This window comes from Melanerpes formicivorus, unplaced genomic scaffold (genome assembly GCF_026170545.1).
Source record: "Melanerpes formicivorus ecotype bairdi unplaced genomic scaffold, bMelFor1.0.p_v2 SCAF_2, whole genome shotgun sequence".
Classification (NCBI taxonomy): domain Eukaryota; kingdom Metazoa; phylum Chordata; class Aves; order Piciformes; family Picidae; genus Melanerpes; species Melanerpes formicivorus.
In genome coordinates, this window is record NW_027142354.1 from 8,291,694 (window position 1) to 8,310,539 (window position 18,846).

Sequence of the window (18,846 nt, forward strand, 5' to 3'; positions counted from 1 at the left end):
TGAGTGTGTGGGGTGTACAAGAAAATGGGACTCTGAAGACAGTAGCATAGTGCTTGGAACAAGGATGGAAAGAAGTAGAGGGGTATTGAGGAATCTCCACTATTCTCCGGTAAAGATGTTAAACCCAGCTCAGTTAGCCTTCCTTCATAGTCAGGGGACAGATAAGGACACAAAGGGGGGCTGATTCTTCTCCTCCTCAGACAGTAGGTTTCTTGCAGTTGAGAAGAACAGAAGCTGTTCTTCCATTCAGTGTCACAAAAAAACAGAATGACAAGTTGTGACACCACCACCTCCTTTGCAGAGGTCTTAGGTGAGATCCCTCAGTCTGTATTGATAGTGAGGGCCAGAACAATCCTCACTATCAATACAGATTGGGGGATGAGGTGATAGAAAGCAGCCCTGTGGAAAAGGACTTGAGGGTGCTGATGAATGAGAAGCTGGACATGAGCAGGCAGTGTGCATTTGCAGCCCAGAAGGCAAATCACATCCTGGGTTGCATCAAAAGATGCATTGCCAGCAGATCCACTTTGCTCTGGTGAGACCTCACCTGGAGTACTCTGTACAGGTGTGGAGCCCTCAATACAGGAAGAATATGGACCTGATGGAGAGGGTCCAGAGGAGGGCCATGAAAATGATCAGGGGGTTGGAGCGCTTCTGCTACGAGGATAGGCTGAGGGAGCTGGGGTTGTTCAGCTTAGGGAAGAGGAGGCTCTGGACAAACATAATAGAGCCTGTGGTGAAAGGACAAGGGGCAATGACTTCAAACTAGAGAAGGGCAGATTTATATTGGATATCAGGAAGAAGTTCTTCACTATGAGGTGGTGAAACACTGGAACAGGTTGCCCGGGAAGGTGATTGAGGCTCCTTCCCTGAAGATATGCAAGGCGAGGCTTGACGAGGCCCTGGGCAACCTGATCTAGGTGAGGATGCCCCTGCTGACAGCGGGGCAGATCAGACAGGATGATCTTTGAAGGTCTCTTCTGGCCTGGACCATTCTATGATTCTATTCTATGATTCTATGATTTTATTTTGTAGTTGGGAAAAAATTCTTCAGACCTAAATGTACTGGGGAGACAATCTGTCACCAAAACTTTAGACTGAACAGTCACCATGGACCTTCCGTCGGAGCCACCATGGAGCCCAGCTTCCTGCCTGACACCGCTGGCTGCACATTGGTGTGAGGCTGTACTTCAGGTTTATCTGGAATGACTTCATGTCTCTTCCACCCAGACTGTTATATTTATTTCTTAGTGCAAGTTCAGTATGACACAGAGAGAGATGTTTATATTAACTGCAATTAAGACCTATTAGACCTTTGATCTGCTACCATGTTGTAGTATATAAATGAATATATTAAAGGGAAAATAAAATGTGAAATAATTATCTTCTGTAAATTGTAAAGCTGAACTTCAAGCTGTGCCTTAGAGTAGTTTCATCACATTTTTAATTGAGCTGGCTTTAGTGTCAGGGGAAAAAAAGAGCTTTTTTGGACAAGATGAGGGGAAAGTAGAACAAAAGCTGATGTTTCATTAATCCGAGAGATGTCATGGGCTTGAAAGTGTAATCTTTGAAACTTGTGCAGTGGGAAATCAAATTACCAGATTTGTTAGGTTTTGAGAAGTAAAGCCTTAGTTTTCTCAAATAGATACACATGGGCAAAAAAATTACTAAAGCTGATTTAGAGATCAATTTGAAAAAAAAAGTTGCATTGAGAGGACAAAATTAGCCAAGTATGATGGCCAGCTGATGTGAGGAATAAATGACCAACCTGATAATCTGTCTTAAAAACAAATCCTTGTTTTCCACTATCTGCTGAATCAGACCGATGCTTTCCTTGAAGAGAGACACTGTCTGACTTCATAGAATAGAATAGAATAGAATAGAATAGAATAGAATAGAATAGAATAGAATAGAATAGAATAGAATAGAATAGAATAGAATTAACCAGGTTGGAAGAGACCTTCAAGATCATCATGTCCGACCTATCATCTAACACCACCTAATCAACTAAACCATGCAACCAAGCATCCTATCAAGTCTCCTCCTGAACACCTCCAGTGATGGTGACTCCACCACCTCCCCAGGCAGCCCATTCCAATGGGCAATCACTCTCTCTATGTAGAACTTCCTCCTAACCTCCAGCCTAAACCTCCCCTGGTGCAGCCTGAGACTGTGTCCTCTTGTTCTGGTACTGGCTGCCTGGGAGAAGAGACCAACATCCACCTGTCTACAACCTCCCTTCAGGGAGTTTTAGAGAGCAATAAGGTCACCCCTGAGTCTCCTTCTTTCCAGGCTAAGCAACCCCAGCTCCCTCAGCCTCTCCTCATAGGGCTTGTGTTCCAAACCCCTCACCAACTTTGTTGCTCTTCTCTGGACTCGTTCCAGCAAGTCAACATCCTTCCTAAACTGAGGGGCCCAGAACTGGACACAGGACTCAAGGCGTGGCCTAACCAGTGCAGTCTACAGGGGCAGAATGACCTCCCTGCTCCTGCTGGCCACACTGTTCCTGATGAAGGCCAGGAAGCCATTTGCCCTCCTGGCCAACTAGGCACACTGCAGGCTCATGTTCAGCCTACCATCGACCAGCACCCCTAGGTCCCTCTCTGCCTGGCTGCTCTCCAGCCACTCTGACCCCAGCCTGAAGCACTGCATGGGGTTGTTGTGGCCAGTGTGCTCCATCCCAGAAGCACAGCTGGAGCACAGAGTGGTGAGAGGGGCATGAACAGGGCTGAGGAGAAGGACTGGGTCAAAAGGGAAATTCTCTCTTGCACTCTGGTGAAGGTCAGCTCAGGGAGCTTTCTTGGGGGCAGAGGGGATAATGTTGTGCTTGTGCATTTTGAACACAGGTATTTTTTGAGAACTACGTTTCTGCATCCAGTCCTCACAGACAGCAATCAGCAGTGAATCCTAGGCTATGAACTCCCAGATGGGGAGCATTCATCCAGTTGTCTTCAATATGAACTCTAAAAGTGCAAAGTAAAGCTTTCTGGCACTCTCAAACAAGAATATGCAAACAACAATACTTCAGAGGACTGATATTGGGTTCAAAATTTACACTGGACTGTGAAATAGTGTTGTGCCAGTCCAGTAAGCAACAGATCTCATAGAGGTTTTCTTGTTGTTGGGGTTTTTTTTTACTTGTCAAGGAGGAGAAAGGAGAAAGAATGGCATTTACTGTTCCTTCAGGACTTTGAGCATACATGAAAAGCTTACATCTAAGTGGGTTTTGTTTGGTATGCTGGATTTTTGGTTTGTCTGGATTTTTCACAGTGTGTTCTTTGGCTGTATTGACTGGTTCCAGTTTTGCTGCATATCATGGCTTGCTGTACAGCCTGCAGAAGTGTATAAAATGGAGCTGCAAGACAAGGTGCAGAACCTAGGGGGAATTCCCAGCAAATGCCCCAGTTATTACAGCTCTGTCTCTGGCTGTTGTTCCCTTGAGGTACTGTATAGTTTCATGCAGAGGGAGACAGTCTATGAATTCCCACTGCAGAAGCAGATCTCCCCATGGATATGTTCTGTGGGTAAACTGTCAAAAATGGAAGTTACACCTCAGCCTTCTACATCAGTCTCTTTGCTCTGTTCAAGGGCCTTTCAGCTTTGGAGTGTAGTTGAGAGCATTAGATTACCAACATTATCAAATGCATTAAGCCTGGAAACCCAAAAGACTCATGATGGTTTGCTTCTTGAGTAACCACTGATGTCTGCAGAGTGAATACCATGGTAATGCAAAAATTATATCATACCTTAGCAGGAGCATTCTGCAGAGCTTTGGGCTAAGCAGCAGAAGGTCAGGCACAGCAGGTGCAAATACATGCAAAAGTCTGAGGGATCTAAGTCTCATAAAAAGCTCTCCTGCCTGCCTGCCCACCTGACTGTCTAGTGAGTTTCTAGCTCTCATGGTGATAAATGTTTCAAGTAAACTCTAAAGTTCACCTTTTTGAGTGTAAAGAGGAAGGCAGAGAAGAGAGCAAGCAGGTTAGTTCATGAATGTTGAATGTCAGTGATGGTAATAATTCTAATGTGGAAATGCTGGTTTGAATGTGTGCTTTAGATGTAACAATGAGAAACAGTATTTAGAAAGCAGTCTGGGTTTATTGGTTTTATTGTATTTATATTGTCTTTTGTAGCCTGCAGACAAAATGACATAGAATAGAATAGAATAGAATAGAATAGAATAGAATAGAATAGAATAGAATAGAATAGAATAGAATAGAATAAACTAGGTTGGAAGAGACCTTCAAGATCATTGCGTCCAACCTATCATCCAGCACCACCTAATCAACTAACCCATGTAACCAAGCACCCTGTCAAGTCTCCTCCTGAACACCTCCAGTGATGGTGACTCCACCCAACTAACTTTGCATAACTGGTTGAGTAAACACAGCAGGTTTCATTATCAGTGATTAATATCATTAATATAGACCTGTTCAGTATGAAGGTCAAAAATCACACAGACCTGAGCTGTTGAACTGCAGTATTTTGGGCCAGAGGAAGCTACTTTCCCAGTGGTGTGAGCTGTGTGTGGCAGAAGTGAGTGCTCAGTGCCAGGTTGCAGTAATCCTGAGCTGGATAGGCAACTGGCACTGCCAGCTCAGTTGTGAAATGTTGTAGTTAATGAAGTAGACAAAACCAGAGGACTGAAAATTAAATGGCTGCTGATGTGAACAATGTTGCAAACCTAAAGTATTCAAAATCCCAATTTCAGATACTGCTCCAAAGTTAGAAGATTTGTTGACACATCATTTTAAAATAACAAAAAAGATATCAATGGTAAATTTGTTCTTCTTGCTCTCTAATTTCAGAGAGTCCATCTGCTTCACAGTCTTTCATCTTCTTTTCAGTCACAAATATTAGGTATCTAAACATTGTTCTCAGTCTCCTAGGTCAAGAAAGTAGGAATATGTGAAGGAAACTTGAATTACCACGAGGCTTATCATCAAGTTGCAAGAATGGGTAAGACTGCTATAAGCCTCATGCTGCAACTAGAGGCATTAAGTATCACACCTCTCTGCCCATTGTTTGATAAATACTTCAGATCCAAAATTATCAAGAATGCTTTCAGAAAAATTATGTAGAAGGGTAGGAGCTGCTTCTTGCTAACAAGGTGTCTTGGAGCTCAATGGGTGTGTGGAAATGCAAAGCATTCTATGGATGGTTTTCTACCTTCTATGATTTGCCTGTTGCATTTGCAGTGGTGCAGGGAGGGCATTTCCGCTCCCTGATTTAAGAGCTGATGGACCTCTGATGAAGGTAGAGCTGCTTGTAAAGAATGGATGCCAATGTCCTTTTTTACTGTGCCACTGCTTCATGTAATGCACAGTAATTTCAGATTATCCGGTGGTGGAAACTGTAGGCTGCTGGCCTTTGTTTCCATTTCCACCTCTCCTTTCCCACTATACCTGCCCCTTTCCCTTCCCCCCTCCACCCCTGCCCCATTTTCCTTTTTTTTCCCCTCAAACCCCAGAGCACCTGCACTATGTTTGAGTCTCTTCCCACCCCAGGTGTGGCCACTTGGCCCTCCCCACCCACTCCCCTTTTTAATCCCCCCCAGGAGAGTCAGAAGCCCTAAGCTGAGCCCATCTGGGCTGGAGGATCCTCCTCTCATCACTGGTGAGTGCCCATGGTGCACACTGGGTGATGGTGGTGGTGACAACAAAGGCCGGGGGGCCTGGTGGCCCCCCGGTTAGGTAGGGAGAAAATTGATTGCCACTCTAATATCATCCACAGGTGCTGGCTGGGCCTCCTTACTGGGGCTGAGTTCCTCTGTGTGTTATATTGACTGGTTGAGGTTCTTACCCCAGGTTCTGGGATGGGTGCAAAAATGGTTGTGGTGGAGCAGGAGCTGTTTAGGCAGACTGGAGGATGGTGTAGAGGCAGCAGGGGCTGCTTTGGGAAGATGAAGCAGGGTGGTGGTGGGGAGCAGGTTTGTTTTTTTTTTGTTTTTGCTTCTCCTTACTTCCCTACACCTTGGGATGGAGCAGCCCAAGGCAGTGGTGGAGTGTCCTTTCCCTGAAGGGATTGAAAAGCCACAGAGATGTGGTGCTGAGGGTCAAGGGTTTAGTGGGGACCTGGCCTTTTCTTGCTCTTCATTCTCTGATTATTCTGCAGTCGTTCCCAAGGGCACCCAATTTTGTCATGCAAGCACAACACAATCATAAGGCTCACTCTGCATCCCAAAACAACCCAAGAGTTCAAGCTTTCACTTCAAAGCAGTATCAAAAGCCAGTATGTAACTAGAATGCAAGCCTACTACTTTTGTCCTGGTTGAGGGGATTATGCAGGTGCCAAACAAGATTACCTTTGATTGCTGTTGTAGAAACATGGAAAGAAACCCTGCTTTGGCCTTCTAACGATGTTTTTTACACATGCCTAAGAACTGACTACCAAATTTGTTATGGGAAAGCAATTGGATTTTAAAGAAGCTCAATTAACTGAGGTGGTGAAGAAGTTTTTTTAATGCTTCTTAGATAGTCCCGCTGGAAAACATTTGAAAATCAAAGGTGATTCAAGATGTTATCCTAAGTGTCCCTGCTCTGCTAATTGCTGCAATCTCATACTGAGGAAGACTTTAAAGTCTATTGTGTCATGGCAGACGAGCCATTAAACTTCAACTACCCTGGGACTAAATCCTGGATTATTAAACCATGAAAACTTTTTCTGCTTTAACTGAAACTAGTCCAGACACCTAATCAACCTAGATAAGAAAAAGAACAGCACCCCATCCCGTGATCACTGCCAAGAAATGGCTCCTAAATACCTTTCAAGGTTCCTTCTGACACAAACCAGTCTATGAATACTGTTTTTTTAACTGTATCGTTTTCCAGATATGTTTTCCATGTGTAGCCAGGTCTAGAAAGATGAGAGGACAATCACTTCTGTTAGTGAAGGAAGGGCAGGAGCGAGTAGGAGGGACATTGAAAGCCCTTACACTGCATGTGAAGCTGGCAGAGGGATAAAGCAGATTGCTGGCCTGTTGCAATTCAGGCAGAAGAGAACACAGCTCAGGTTGTTCAAACCAGTGCAGGTACCCTGTGTGGACTCCCATATTGTAGGGAAAAAAAGTGTCATGGCTATAGCAAATGTTGCTTAGGAGTCAGGGTAACCTGACAGGCTACAGACAGATCTCAGGAAGGAGTGAGAGTGTTTGGGTAATTAAATGTATTTCTAAACTTGTTTCATTAAAGTTTATCATCTAGATCAGCATTTAATCTCTAGGCATAGAAGCCAAAACTGGTTATAGGTCAGGGGAATTAACCAGGAGTGTTAAGCATTCAAAATCAAAGTGAGGAAGTGGAAGATTTCCTCCTAATAGGGACAGAGGCTTCTAGGATATTTCCCATGGAGACAGCTGCAAAAATGGCAAAGATACCAGGAAGAAATTCCCTAAACCTTTAAAGTGAAATCTGCTTCAGGATCTGACAGGTACTTATCATGCTAGGAGCAGTTTATGTTTACTGGGAAATTTGCACTGTGTAGCCACATTTTGGGGACGTCTTTTTCTTGGCTGAAATGCAGTTCTGACATGTCATCCAACCACAGCACCAAAAGTCTAGATTAATCCCATACGCTTTTCATTTGTAAACAAGGTTTAAGCTTTTAACAAAACAAAGAGAAGGCAGAGCACAAAACATACACCTTCCAATCCCCCCCCCCCAAAAAAAAAAGCAAAACCCCAAGAGAGAAAGGCAACAGAGTAAGAAGAATGTGTGTGAGCTTGACCTATTCCGTTCACTCAGTCTGTGCTGTCTGTGATAAAACTAATGAGATTGTTTGTGTGCATAGTGCTCCCATGCTTGGTCCCCTGTGTACAGATCAGGGGTCACCAAGTGCCACTTTCGCTCTTGAACATATTCACAGGACTCTTGCTGGTAGTTAAGAAGAGCTCTGCTCACAAAGCAGATCAACGCCAAAATGTGGCTGACAGCTTATTAAAGAGATCTGCTATAATAGATTTGTTTCTTCTCATTATGCCGTGGTATAATTCCTTAGGAGCCTTTGTGCAACACATTGTGCACTGCGGCTGTCCTGCATGCAAGTGAGTTGTTGTTGCTGCTATTGTTGTTGTCCAGCAACTGAGTGGGTGAGAGTCAACGTCGTTTTGACATGAAAAGCATCCTTCACTTAAGCTTGACTTGAGGACAAAGCACTTCCTTGCTGAATAAAGGCTCATCGGAAGTGGAGAGCTCTGCCCACTCAACCCCTGTGCTGCCCCAGCCCCACTGCCCGCCTTGCTGCACCCTGTCCTTACCTGCCTCTTCACCACCCCAGAGGGGCCTGGGCTCAGCCTTCAGCAGCGAGTCTCCTTTGCTGTGGGGCTCCTTCACCTGAAAAACACAAGGAACACATCAGGTCACGAGAGCTTCCTATTGTTCGAGGCTATTGCTCACAACACCTAAGACTGAAATTATCCATTTTCTTTGCATGGAAAATATGTCAGGCGGCAGTGCAAGACTGTTCTCCATCTGTTTGGCACCTCATAAGTTTGCCCTTTATTATACAGGTACTGCAAGAAAAGGGGTCTGTGCTTCATTGTACTTTGAATTGCATTTTTCCATTCAAAATATCTGTGACTTTTACACCCCTGGACCAGATGGTTAGGCCTGTTCTCCTGCCTTTACCTGCTGAGGTAGGGGAAGGGAAAGGTAGGGTCCCAGCAGGACAGTCTTCTGGTATGGATATTGCTGTGGTGAGCCACTTTGTCCACTTTTTCACACAGGGTGGGGGCATCCTTAGTGGGGATGGAATTTGGATGTAATCCTTCCATGTACCCTTGGGAATTGCCAGTGGGGGAGTTACAGACCCCTGTTCCCCTCCCTGATTAACAACTCATCTATGCTATTACAGTACATCTGTCTGCTGGGCCTCTCTTACACAAGAGACTTAGTTCAGAGCTGTACATGAATCTGTGAGAACTAGGAGTGTGACTGTACTCTGGTACCACTTTCACAAGGGTACCAGCTGTTTACCTTAGTATTGCTACTTCTGGGGGACAAACTGAGTGCAAAGATGAAGTCAGTCACTAGGATTACACATTTACTAATGTTGTCTATTTCAAAGTGCTTCCCAGGATCTCCATCCCATTTAAATGCTGCATCCAGCATCAGGATGGGAAGCAGCAGTCAAACAGCAAATAAGTGCTGCCAAAGAATAAGGTAAAGAATTCTAAGTAGAATCACCACAGAGGCTTTCGGTTAAAAGTTCTGGTGCTCAAAGACATTAGAACTTTTCTAACCTCAAAACTTAGGTGCTTCTTCATACAAATGCATTGTTTTCAAAATCTTCAGCCCTGAGGCGTCAAAGAGTTTGTCAGTATGAGTCACTCATGCAGAGTTTTCACCTGATGTTCTTTGTACTTTCAGTTTAAGAAATGTTTTCACTCAAAAGATTCCCAACTTAAATGGCAACTTCACCCATTGTTATGCACACTCCAAACAGGAGGGTGAAGCTGCCTGGAGGATGCACAAAGTTGCAAAACGTTGAGAAGTTGTCTCACTTTCCCGATAGTATATTTCTGACTGTGTTTATTCAGGAGATTAAGTGCATGACTAATAACAAGAAGTAGGTGCTCAGGACAGCCACTGTTCCTTGCTACTGCAAATCTCTGTGATTAAAGAGTCAGGGGGTCTGCAGGAAAGAAGTAGCATGGGATTAGAAAGTAGAGTGTGGGATGAGGGGGGGAAGAAGAGGAATTACTTAGTTTGATGCAGGCAGAGCTCTGATTATGTCCAGAATAGAAGCTCAGAAAACACCAGAGAAAAACATGTAAGAAGCAGCACACACTAGGCATGGTGTGTCCCTACAGAAAAGCATATCTTTGTGTACAAAACAATATATGGCAGAGCCACAGTGTCAGCAACAGAAGTACATCTACAATGTCCACAAGCAGTAAAATGCTGAAAGCTGCAAACCCTGAACTCTGTTCCTTAATGGAATCCAGTAAAAAGGGAAACCTCTCAGCCATTCTGTCGTGAAACAAGCGGCACTGCAGTCAAAGTTCTGCAAAGGTAAAGGTCTAGCAAGTTGTACAAAGGGGTCACATGCAGCAAAGTCCAAAGGGAAAACATTATGCCAAACAAGTACTAGACAGGAACAGAGCAGGAGGGAGGCCACTGTTACTGGAAGTAATGATTCCCAGGTGGATTACATGAATGTTCTTTCCTCACCTTATGCACATGCAGTGTCTTGCAAGTAAGAGCAGCGGAGGCTTTTATTGAGGGGGCTGAAACACCAGTGTCTTGATCAATCAAGAGTAGTACTGGGTGAGGGTGAAAGCACACATAAGTATTTGCAGAGGAAGCCCAGGACTGAGCTGACACCACAGCAGTGTCACCTTATTTTGTCTCATCCCAGGTCAATGTCAGCAACTTGCAGGGCTGGCAACAACCTTGTTGTGCTCCAGAGTGTGCCAGTCTGCTGAACCACGACTGGTAACACTCCTGCATCTCATAGCAGTGATGGAAAGGTAAAAGCATTAAATGTGTGAAACAGAATACCAGTGACAGAAATCAACAAACAGCTAGGAAATCTACTTTGAAGTAGCTTCTGGAGCTCTTCTAGCACTACATATTCCCACTCTGTCTGTGATATTGCTAACACAGACACCCGTTCCAATGGTTTTGGTCCTCTGCCTTTTTACTCCTTTAAACTGCTTCACAATTATCTGTTTACAGTGGCATTTTAATCATGCCTTCCATCTCTATGTCTGTGCTGCCAGTTCAGTTGAGGCTCTCCAAAAAGTGAGGCATCCTTAGGGACTTCCCACTTGTTATTGTATGCAGTAAGTTTCTTTTGTATATTTTCCTGGGTTATTTTCACATGTTACCAGTTCAGCAGAATAATTAATTCTCTGATAATGGGAATTTCACGTGGTGTTGATTCTTGTGCTTTAACATGTAAGAAAAACTATAAGGCCCCTACATCTACAAAATAAAAAGTGTTCTGCAGTTGGGTTTAGTTTTTAAGGTGTTTTCCCTCTTTGTAATAGTTGCTCTGAAGAAGTTCTACTTTTGTTTGTGACAGTGAGTATGCTTATCGTGGTGTTTGTGAAATGCTGGATTAAGTCTGTTTCCTAGCTGACTTGCTCAAGCCTAAAGTTCAGTGAGGGGGAAGGAGACAAATTGCTTAATGCTAGTGGCCAAGGCTTTGTGGTAGCAGAGTACACTTAAGCCACAGCAGATAAAAACCTCAGCAGGTCAAATATTTTTTAAACACTATCCATACAATTGTGACTCGATGTAGAAAAGAGTGCGTTCTTTCATCCTGTAAAGCTCAGCTTCTCTTTTCCCTCATTTCTTGTACTCTAATAGTGTGACTCCAAAAGGCCAGATGCCCTGGTGAGTGGGACTGCTCCCACTAAGCCTTGCCCTGGGAGTCAGTTGTGGAGAAGTACAGACTTTGATTTACAGGAGATGAGCCATATTAGAGGTTGTATCTATGAAGCAGAGTTTAAAGGCTATAAACTGTGTTTGGGAGTTCCTCTGATCTCAATGCTGTCGCGAGATGATAAAAGAAAGTAGAAACCAGAAGTTCATATGTCAGTGCAAGCAACACTTCACTTGACCTGAAGGGTGGTTGTAGCCAGGAGGGAGCTGGTCTCTTCTCCCAGGCAACCAGCACCAGAACAAGAGGACACAGTCTCAAGCTGTGCCAGGGGAAGTTTAGGCTCGAGGTGAGGAGGAAGTTCTTCACTGAGAGTCATTCGTCATTGGAATGTGCTGCCCAGGGAGGTGGTGGAGTCACCATCCCTGGATGTATTCAAGAGGGGATTGGATGTGGCAGTTGGTGTCATGGTCTAGTCATGAGGTCTGTGGTGACAGGCTGGACGTGATGATCTTTGAGGTATCTTTCAACCTTGGTGATACTGTGAAATACTGATTTATTTATTTATTTTCCACTAAAATTCAGTGCTTTATGTATTTTGTACAAATGTGATGTTAATACTGCTTTGTCTTTCATTAAAAGCAGCAAAAATATATCAGCCTATATAAATACTTAACAAAGTAGCAGCTACGTGATTTCCTTCTCTACTCCTTTTGATCTGGGGACAGTATTTCCTTCAGCTGCAACACATCTTTGTATGCCCTCAGCCTAGGGGCTGCCCTTAACAGAAAGAGTGGGAAAGTGACAGCGTAAATAGATGGTCTGCCTGTTCTTGCAAAGGTTGGTGTAGGCTGAAGAATGGGAAAGACTGTTGAAATGTAAGTATTTGATGAGATACTCTGGAAAAGCTCATCTTCCTCGTGACACCTAGCATGGGGTTGGTTGAGGGCATCCAGGCATTCATATATGTGCCTCCATGTCATCATGGGAGTCCCAGAGGAGCTAGGACCTAAGGAATTTGTTTCTCCATTGCAGTAATGTGGACTCCCCATTCATCCAGAGCACACAGCAAGGTGCCATGTGGGGAACAACCACCAAAAATGGAGAAAGAAGTCAGAGTCAAGATAACCTATTATTCTTTGAATAACAACATTAGTAAGGTAGATAACACTTCTGGTCCAGAAATGACCTAAGACTCTTAATTCACGTGCTTTCAATGGGACTACTGCAATGTTTATCACTTAGCCCTCCTCCACTGCTCTGCTGAACCAGGAGCCAAAGAAATGTGATCTGCCTCATTCATCTCAAAGGCAATTTCAACTCTGAAGCCTAATTTACACATCAACATTGTTAATTGCTTCATTGCTGAACATCTTAACAGAAAGAGCTCATTAATGGCTGCATATTCTGTTCAGTTGAAAGGACATCAATACCAACAGTGGAAGCAGAATACATTAGCTAGACTAAATGCCACAGCCGCTTTGTATTAAAAAGAAAAGATATTGCTCACAGATACCAAATGGTACTCATTTATTAAAGTTATCTGCTTTCTCTGCTGTTTTGTGGAGTCCTGTAGAAGTTCTGTCTTATTCAGCAAGACACAGCCTTGGGATCCAGCATATTTTTGCTACTGGGGACAATGATTATCCTAATTTAACTTGAAGTTCTAAATTATCCACATAGTCATTGAATTCTTTATGACACTTAACATTCAAATTTACAGCTTCATTCCTGGAGAGTGTCTTCCAGTGAAGACACTATCAGGGTGTAACATGGCTGAGCATACATCAGCTCTGTGTATTGTGTTTGTGAAATGCTGACCTAAAGTGAAAAGACTGTTAGAGTTGTTGATGCTAAAATGTCTATAATAGAGCTTTAAAGCCACTTATCCATTGAAATAAATGGGATCTGTCCACGTTTCAGCAATGCTGAAGTCTCAGTGGTGTTATCAAGTCAATGATCCTAAACAGCTGCCAAAGGACTACTGCCATGTCTAGTATCCAGGAAGGGCTGTCACCACTTACAGTAACCACAGTCATCTGCAGTTTCTGAAATGAAAGTAGATTGAACTGCCTTGTGCTGATGTTCAAAGCAGGAAACCAAGGGGGATCTGAAATCTGAAGTTGCCTAGACTAGGTCATGACTATTGTAGCTTCTCAAGGGCAAGTCCTCCCAGGCTGTCTGTGAAAGACTAATCATACACTTATGTAGATAGAGCCTTAAATAATGTGGACTCCAAGATGTGCATGTGGGTGGAAGAAACAGTGATGCAGGTTTATACAAAAACACTGTGGCAGTGGATTTGTTTATGCTGTGATGGAGTCAGCTTGAAAGACTAACTAGGCTGCAAAGTTGAGAGAAGGCCCCGTGCTGCAATGCTGTTTCTCCACGCAGCAATCTTCATCCTTATACAGCATCTCTGAAGGAGGCTCTAGGTGCGATGGACTGCAAGATCCCATAGCTGCTGGCACAAGAACATATGCTATTCCAGATACTTGTGCTCATTTTTGCTCTCTTCTGGGCCTCAGAAGGATTCAAAGTCCCATGTTTGCACTGTAAGAGTCAGAAACTATAGGCTTTGTAGGACAGGCATTTCCTTGTGTCTTAGTAGAGATCATAATTTTTTTTTTAAGGGATTTGCAGCCAGGATGACTCAAATCATAAGCCCCACTGGCCCTTGTGCTGTTCTGTAGGTGAAAAGAACATTCATTTTTTTTTTCCACTTCTTTTGGTTAGTAATTTTAATCTCATTTCCTCCACTCACCTTCATCTTCTCTTATGCTCCACTACTTTGCAGACAGACTGATCCTCCTTTTAGGGGAGGTGTACTTTTTCAAAGCCCAGAGATAAGACTGCATGCACCTCTATGCTTCCTTAGTGAAGGGAAGAAGTCTGGGCTAGAGCAGTGTAAGCAGGAGGTGGCTTTTTTTATCTCTCAGAGAAAAGGGTTTCCTAGCTGTGGCAGTTTTAGGCTGTCCTTTAAAACTTAGCTGCAGATTTCCAGCAGCAAAGTACGAAAATATAAATAAATCACAATTGGGTGTAAAAAGGAGAACAAAACATTATTCTAAACAAATTCATTGGACAAAGTGTCTGGGATAAGAGCAACTCTCCACATTTCACTTCCATTCCCATTCTTTTTCTTTTCTCTTTTTGGCTGTTCTGCTTTGCCCAGGAGATAACAACGCTTCTGGCTGACCTTCAAATAAGAACTGAGACTCCTTTCTCTTAATTCCTCTTTTCCTCTGGTACAGGGGGGAGGGAGATTCTGGGGCAGGATGGGTGGGGGGGAGGGCAGCTTCCCTGGTCTCTTTTGAGGACCAGGGGGGTTTCTATGTTGTTTTTTTGCTAATTGTAAATATCTGTATAACATTGTAAATACTGTATATTTTGCATATGTTCGTTGCTTTCCATTGTAGAGTGTAGTTTTTGCTTGTAAATACAGCTTTCATTTGCTTCTGTGTTAGTCTGGCTGAGTTAATGTTGAGGGAAACTTCAACCCACCACACTAGCTTTGCAAAATATTTTTTTTTCCTCTCCAGAACAGCCACAATACAGATAGCCCAGTGGGATCTGAAGGATTCTCTTCCAAGGAGAAGCACCAATAATTAAAAGAATAATGTACTTCAACTGTATTACTGATTTGTTAAAACAATTTTCTAACAGATTTTTGCTATAATACAAAAAATATTTTGGCGTAGGTGCTTGTTATTTGGAATAAAAAATTCCACCATTCATAAAATAAATCTGTTTTTTAGCCTTCAGATTTAATTGTCAATAAATAAATATTATGGCCACACCTCGAGTACTGTGTCCAGTTCTGGGCCCATCAGTTTAGGAAGGATGTTGACTTGCTGGAACAAGTCCAGAGAAGGGCAACGAAGTTGGTGAGGGGTTTGGAACACAAGCCCTACGAGGAGAGGCTGAGGGAGCTGGGGTTTCTTAGCCTGGAGAAGAGGAGACTCAGGGGTGACCTTATTGCTCTCTACAACTACCTGAAGGGAAGTTGTAGGCAGGCGGATGTTGGTCTCTTCTCCCAGGTAGCCAGCACCAGAACAAGAGGACACAGTCTCAGGCTCTGCCAGGGGAGGTTTAGGCTGGATGTTAGGAAGAAGTTCTATACAGAGAGAGTGATTGCCCATTGGAATGGACTGCCTGGGGAGGCGGTGGAGTCACCATCATTGGAGGTGTTCCAGAGGAGACTTGATGGAGTGCTTGGTGCCATGGGTTAGTTGTTTAGGTGGGTTGGACTCGATCTTGAATGTCTCTTCCAACCCGGTTTATTCTATTCTTTGCCTTGGCAATTGTCAGTTTGTGGTAGACCTTAATCTTTCTCATAATTTTTTGTTCTGCTAAGATTATGAGGGGAGATTGAGGTATTATTGCTGTCCTAAATACTCAATTAAAACAGTGCACAGAAGGCTGGCTTTGGATCACAGAATTGTCAGGGTTGGAAGGGGACCCCTAAGGATCGTCTAGTTCTAACCCCCCTGCCATGGGCAGGGACACCCTCCACTAGATCAGGTTGCCCAGAACCACATCCAGCCTGGCCTTAAAAACATCTAACAGGAGAGCTACTAACTGCATAAGATTCTGTGAAATTTGCAGCTGGTCAGTACAGGTCCAAGTTATTTTTGAGCAGGTCCTATTTAATCTGCAAAAACATAGCACTCTTCCAGAGCTTCCTTGACCATTGCCTGCTGACAGAAAGTGCCTCTACCTGCAGATTGGGTAGACTGTGTTTTCCATGTGTTTTTGAGCCAAGTGGACTGTATCCTAACCTGAAGGGGCATAACTGAACAACACTTTGTGAATAACAGCTTTTGTGATTCATTGCTTTCAACAGTGCAAACCAGATCTGTATTTAATGATGTTGGGAAACAGATCTGTTTGAATGGAACTGGCTAATGTAACATATTGAAGGGCCCTGTTGTGGCTCGAAAGAAAGATGTGCACCCAGGGACAATGAAACTGCAAACCTTTCCATTACTGAAAGAGTCCTTCCTCTTGAGTAAGCAAAATCACGGGGGGAGAAGCAGTGAAAACCAGCACTTTTCTTCCCTATGCTTACACGAAATTTCTCCTTCACTTTATCTACAATAGAACTGCACCAGACCAGCCAATGTCGATGAATGTTATTTGTGCAGCAAAGGCCTTTTGGATTGCTCATTATGAAACAGCCAACAGCTTTTGTTACAATCAAGTGGTGGGAATAAGAAAGCATTAAATAGCAATTAATCATCAAAAAAAAAAGGTATCACATTTTTCTCCAGTAAATTCTTCATTTAAAAATTCATAGAATCACAGAAAGGCAGGGGTTGGAAGGCATCTCTGGAGATCATGTAGTACAACCCCTCTGCTAATGCAGGGACACCTAGATCAGGTTGCAGGTTTCATTTAGAATAACCTTTATTTTTAGAATAAACCAAACCAGGTTGGAAGAGACCTTCAAGACCATCGCGTCCAACCCATCAACCAATCCAACCCACCCAAACAGCTAACCCATGGCACCAAGCACCCCATCAAGTCTCCTTCTGGAACACCTCTAATGATGGTGACTCCACCACCTTCTTGGGCAGCCCATTCCAATGGGCAATCACTCTTTCTGTATAGAACTTCTTCCTATTTTGTCATTAAAGACAAAATATTAGGTTTGAGGCTTCTTACCTCAGATTTTGAAAAAGTTTGAGTTAGGATTCAGGTTCATCTCTCTTTTGCTCCATGGGGCTAAATATGAATCTGTAGGCCAAACCATGCTGAATGAAGAGGAAATTCAGGTGCATGTGTTGAATTCAGAATTACAGTCACAATGAATGGACAGTCAGAAGTAGCCAGTACAGTGATCATCTCTGATATTCTGCATCATATGGCTACAGTAGCTTGCCAGGTTTATTGCTACCTGATCCCCCTCACCACTGGCAAAATTTCTCCTCTGGTTCTGAGTTCAGAATTTCCAGTGATGGAAAATCAACCCTTCCTTCTATGAGTTATTTGTTCAAGAGTTTTGATCTTTGCTTGATCTTCCAGTCACAGGATTCTTTTATGTTTTTTCCTTTGAAGAGCTTTGTGTTACAAGTAGCTGTTCCATCAGGGAGATATTTGCAGGCCATGGTCAAGTTGCCTCTCAAGCTCATTTTTTATGAAGTCATCATAGCCCTCTCGCTGAGGGTTAAACGATCTTGCATTTGGTGGAGGAAAGAAAAAACACACACAGTCCCTACAAAGTAGCAGACAGAGCTATAAATTCAAGCCCTTGCAGTGGCTTCACATTAACACATACCTACATCAGGCTGATTCAAGCTCAGAAAGAAAAAATCCTATAGTTAACATTAGATGTGTTTTCCAAAATAATCAACACCAACAAAATAAACAAACAAACAAACCCCCACCAAAACAAAAGAAAACAAACCAACAACCAAACCCAAAACCCAACCCCCCAGAAAAACTGTTAGGAAACCAGAGCTCAGGTCTAGACTGTCAGAAATAGGATTTATTGCCATTTTTCTTTTTATGTAGATTTTATCATTCTAAAGATTGCAATTTAACTGTCAGAAAAAAACATAATGCATCATATCACAGAATCATAGAATCAGACAGGGTTGGAAGGGACCACAAGGATCAGCTAGTTCCAACCCCCCTGCCATGGGCAGGGACACCCCACACTAGAGCAGCCTGGCCAGAGCCTCATCCAGCCTGGTCTTAAACACCTCCAGGGACGGGGCCTCGACCACCTCCCTGGACAACCCATTCCCGGGCTTCACCACTCTCACGGTGAAGAACTACTTCCTCATGTCCAGTCTGAATCTCCCCACCTCCAGCTTCACTCCATTCCCCCTATATCCTATAACACAAGTGATAAACTATGCCTGAAATATTTTTAAGTGGGGAGTTTAACTCTCTCAAGTAGCATTATGAATTGAAAAAAAGAAAAGAGTAACTGTCTGCAGACCTGAGAAAACACTTGCAGTGAACAAGAGAAGTTGATCAGAGGGGACAGAGCTTCCAGGTTTTGACAATGTCCTTGGAGCTGTGGATGTCTTCCAAGGCTCACAAGCCACTTCCCTTTTTTTCTAGAAAAGTGTCATGAGACTGGACTTTTTGTTCCTTGCTTGCTCTAATCAGAATCACCCAACTGGACATTAGCCTGCTCTCACCCGCCAACAGCGAATGCAGGGAAATTAATGTTAACTCAATTGACTCCAGGTTTGGTGTAAGATTTGGGCAAAGGTTAGGGTCAGTTCTCACTTTGCCTACGCTAGTTCTTTGCCCTGGAGTGTTAAAGGCTCAGAAATAATCAGTGACCCTTGTGTGCTCCCGGCTTGGTTCGAACTGCTGCTGGCCTGAGCAAGGGGCATTTTCCCATGGATGAGCAAGGGAGATGGCTCAGCAACAAACACCTACCTACGGCGACAGTTGTTCTCTGGCTGCTCAGTCACATAGCACATACTGCCAGGGAGAAGATGCTACTGGATTTTGCTTCTGATACTAAGTGCATTTACTGTGTAGGAAGTTTATTGACTCTCT

General features: G+C 43.5%; 1 protein-coding gene and 1 long non-coding RNA gene across 3 annotated transcripts in view; one reads left to right on the forward strand and one right to left on the reverse strand.

Moving 5' to 3' along the window:
- Positions 1-18,846, reverse strand: part of SGK1 (serum/glucocorticoid regulated kinase 1) — a 123,679-nt gene that overhangs the window by 23,458 nt on the left and 81,375 nt on the right. For both annotated transcript variants that reach the window (XM_068149871.1, XM_068149861.1), the window contains exon 3: positions 8,252-8,327. In XM_068149871.1, coding sequence (XP_068005972.1) covers positions 8,252-8,327 — 76 coding nt within the window. The remainder of the gene's footprint in view (positions 1-8,251; positions 8,328-18,846) is intronic.
- LOC137446873 (uncharacterized) overlaps positions 1-18,846 on the forward strand; it is a 59,328-nt gene that overhangs the window by 17,047 nt on the left and 23,435 nt on the right. The gene's annotated exons all lie outside the window — the stretch shown is intronic.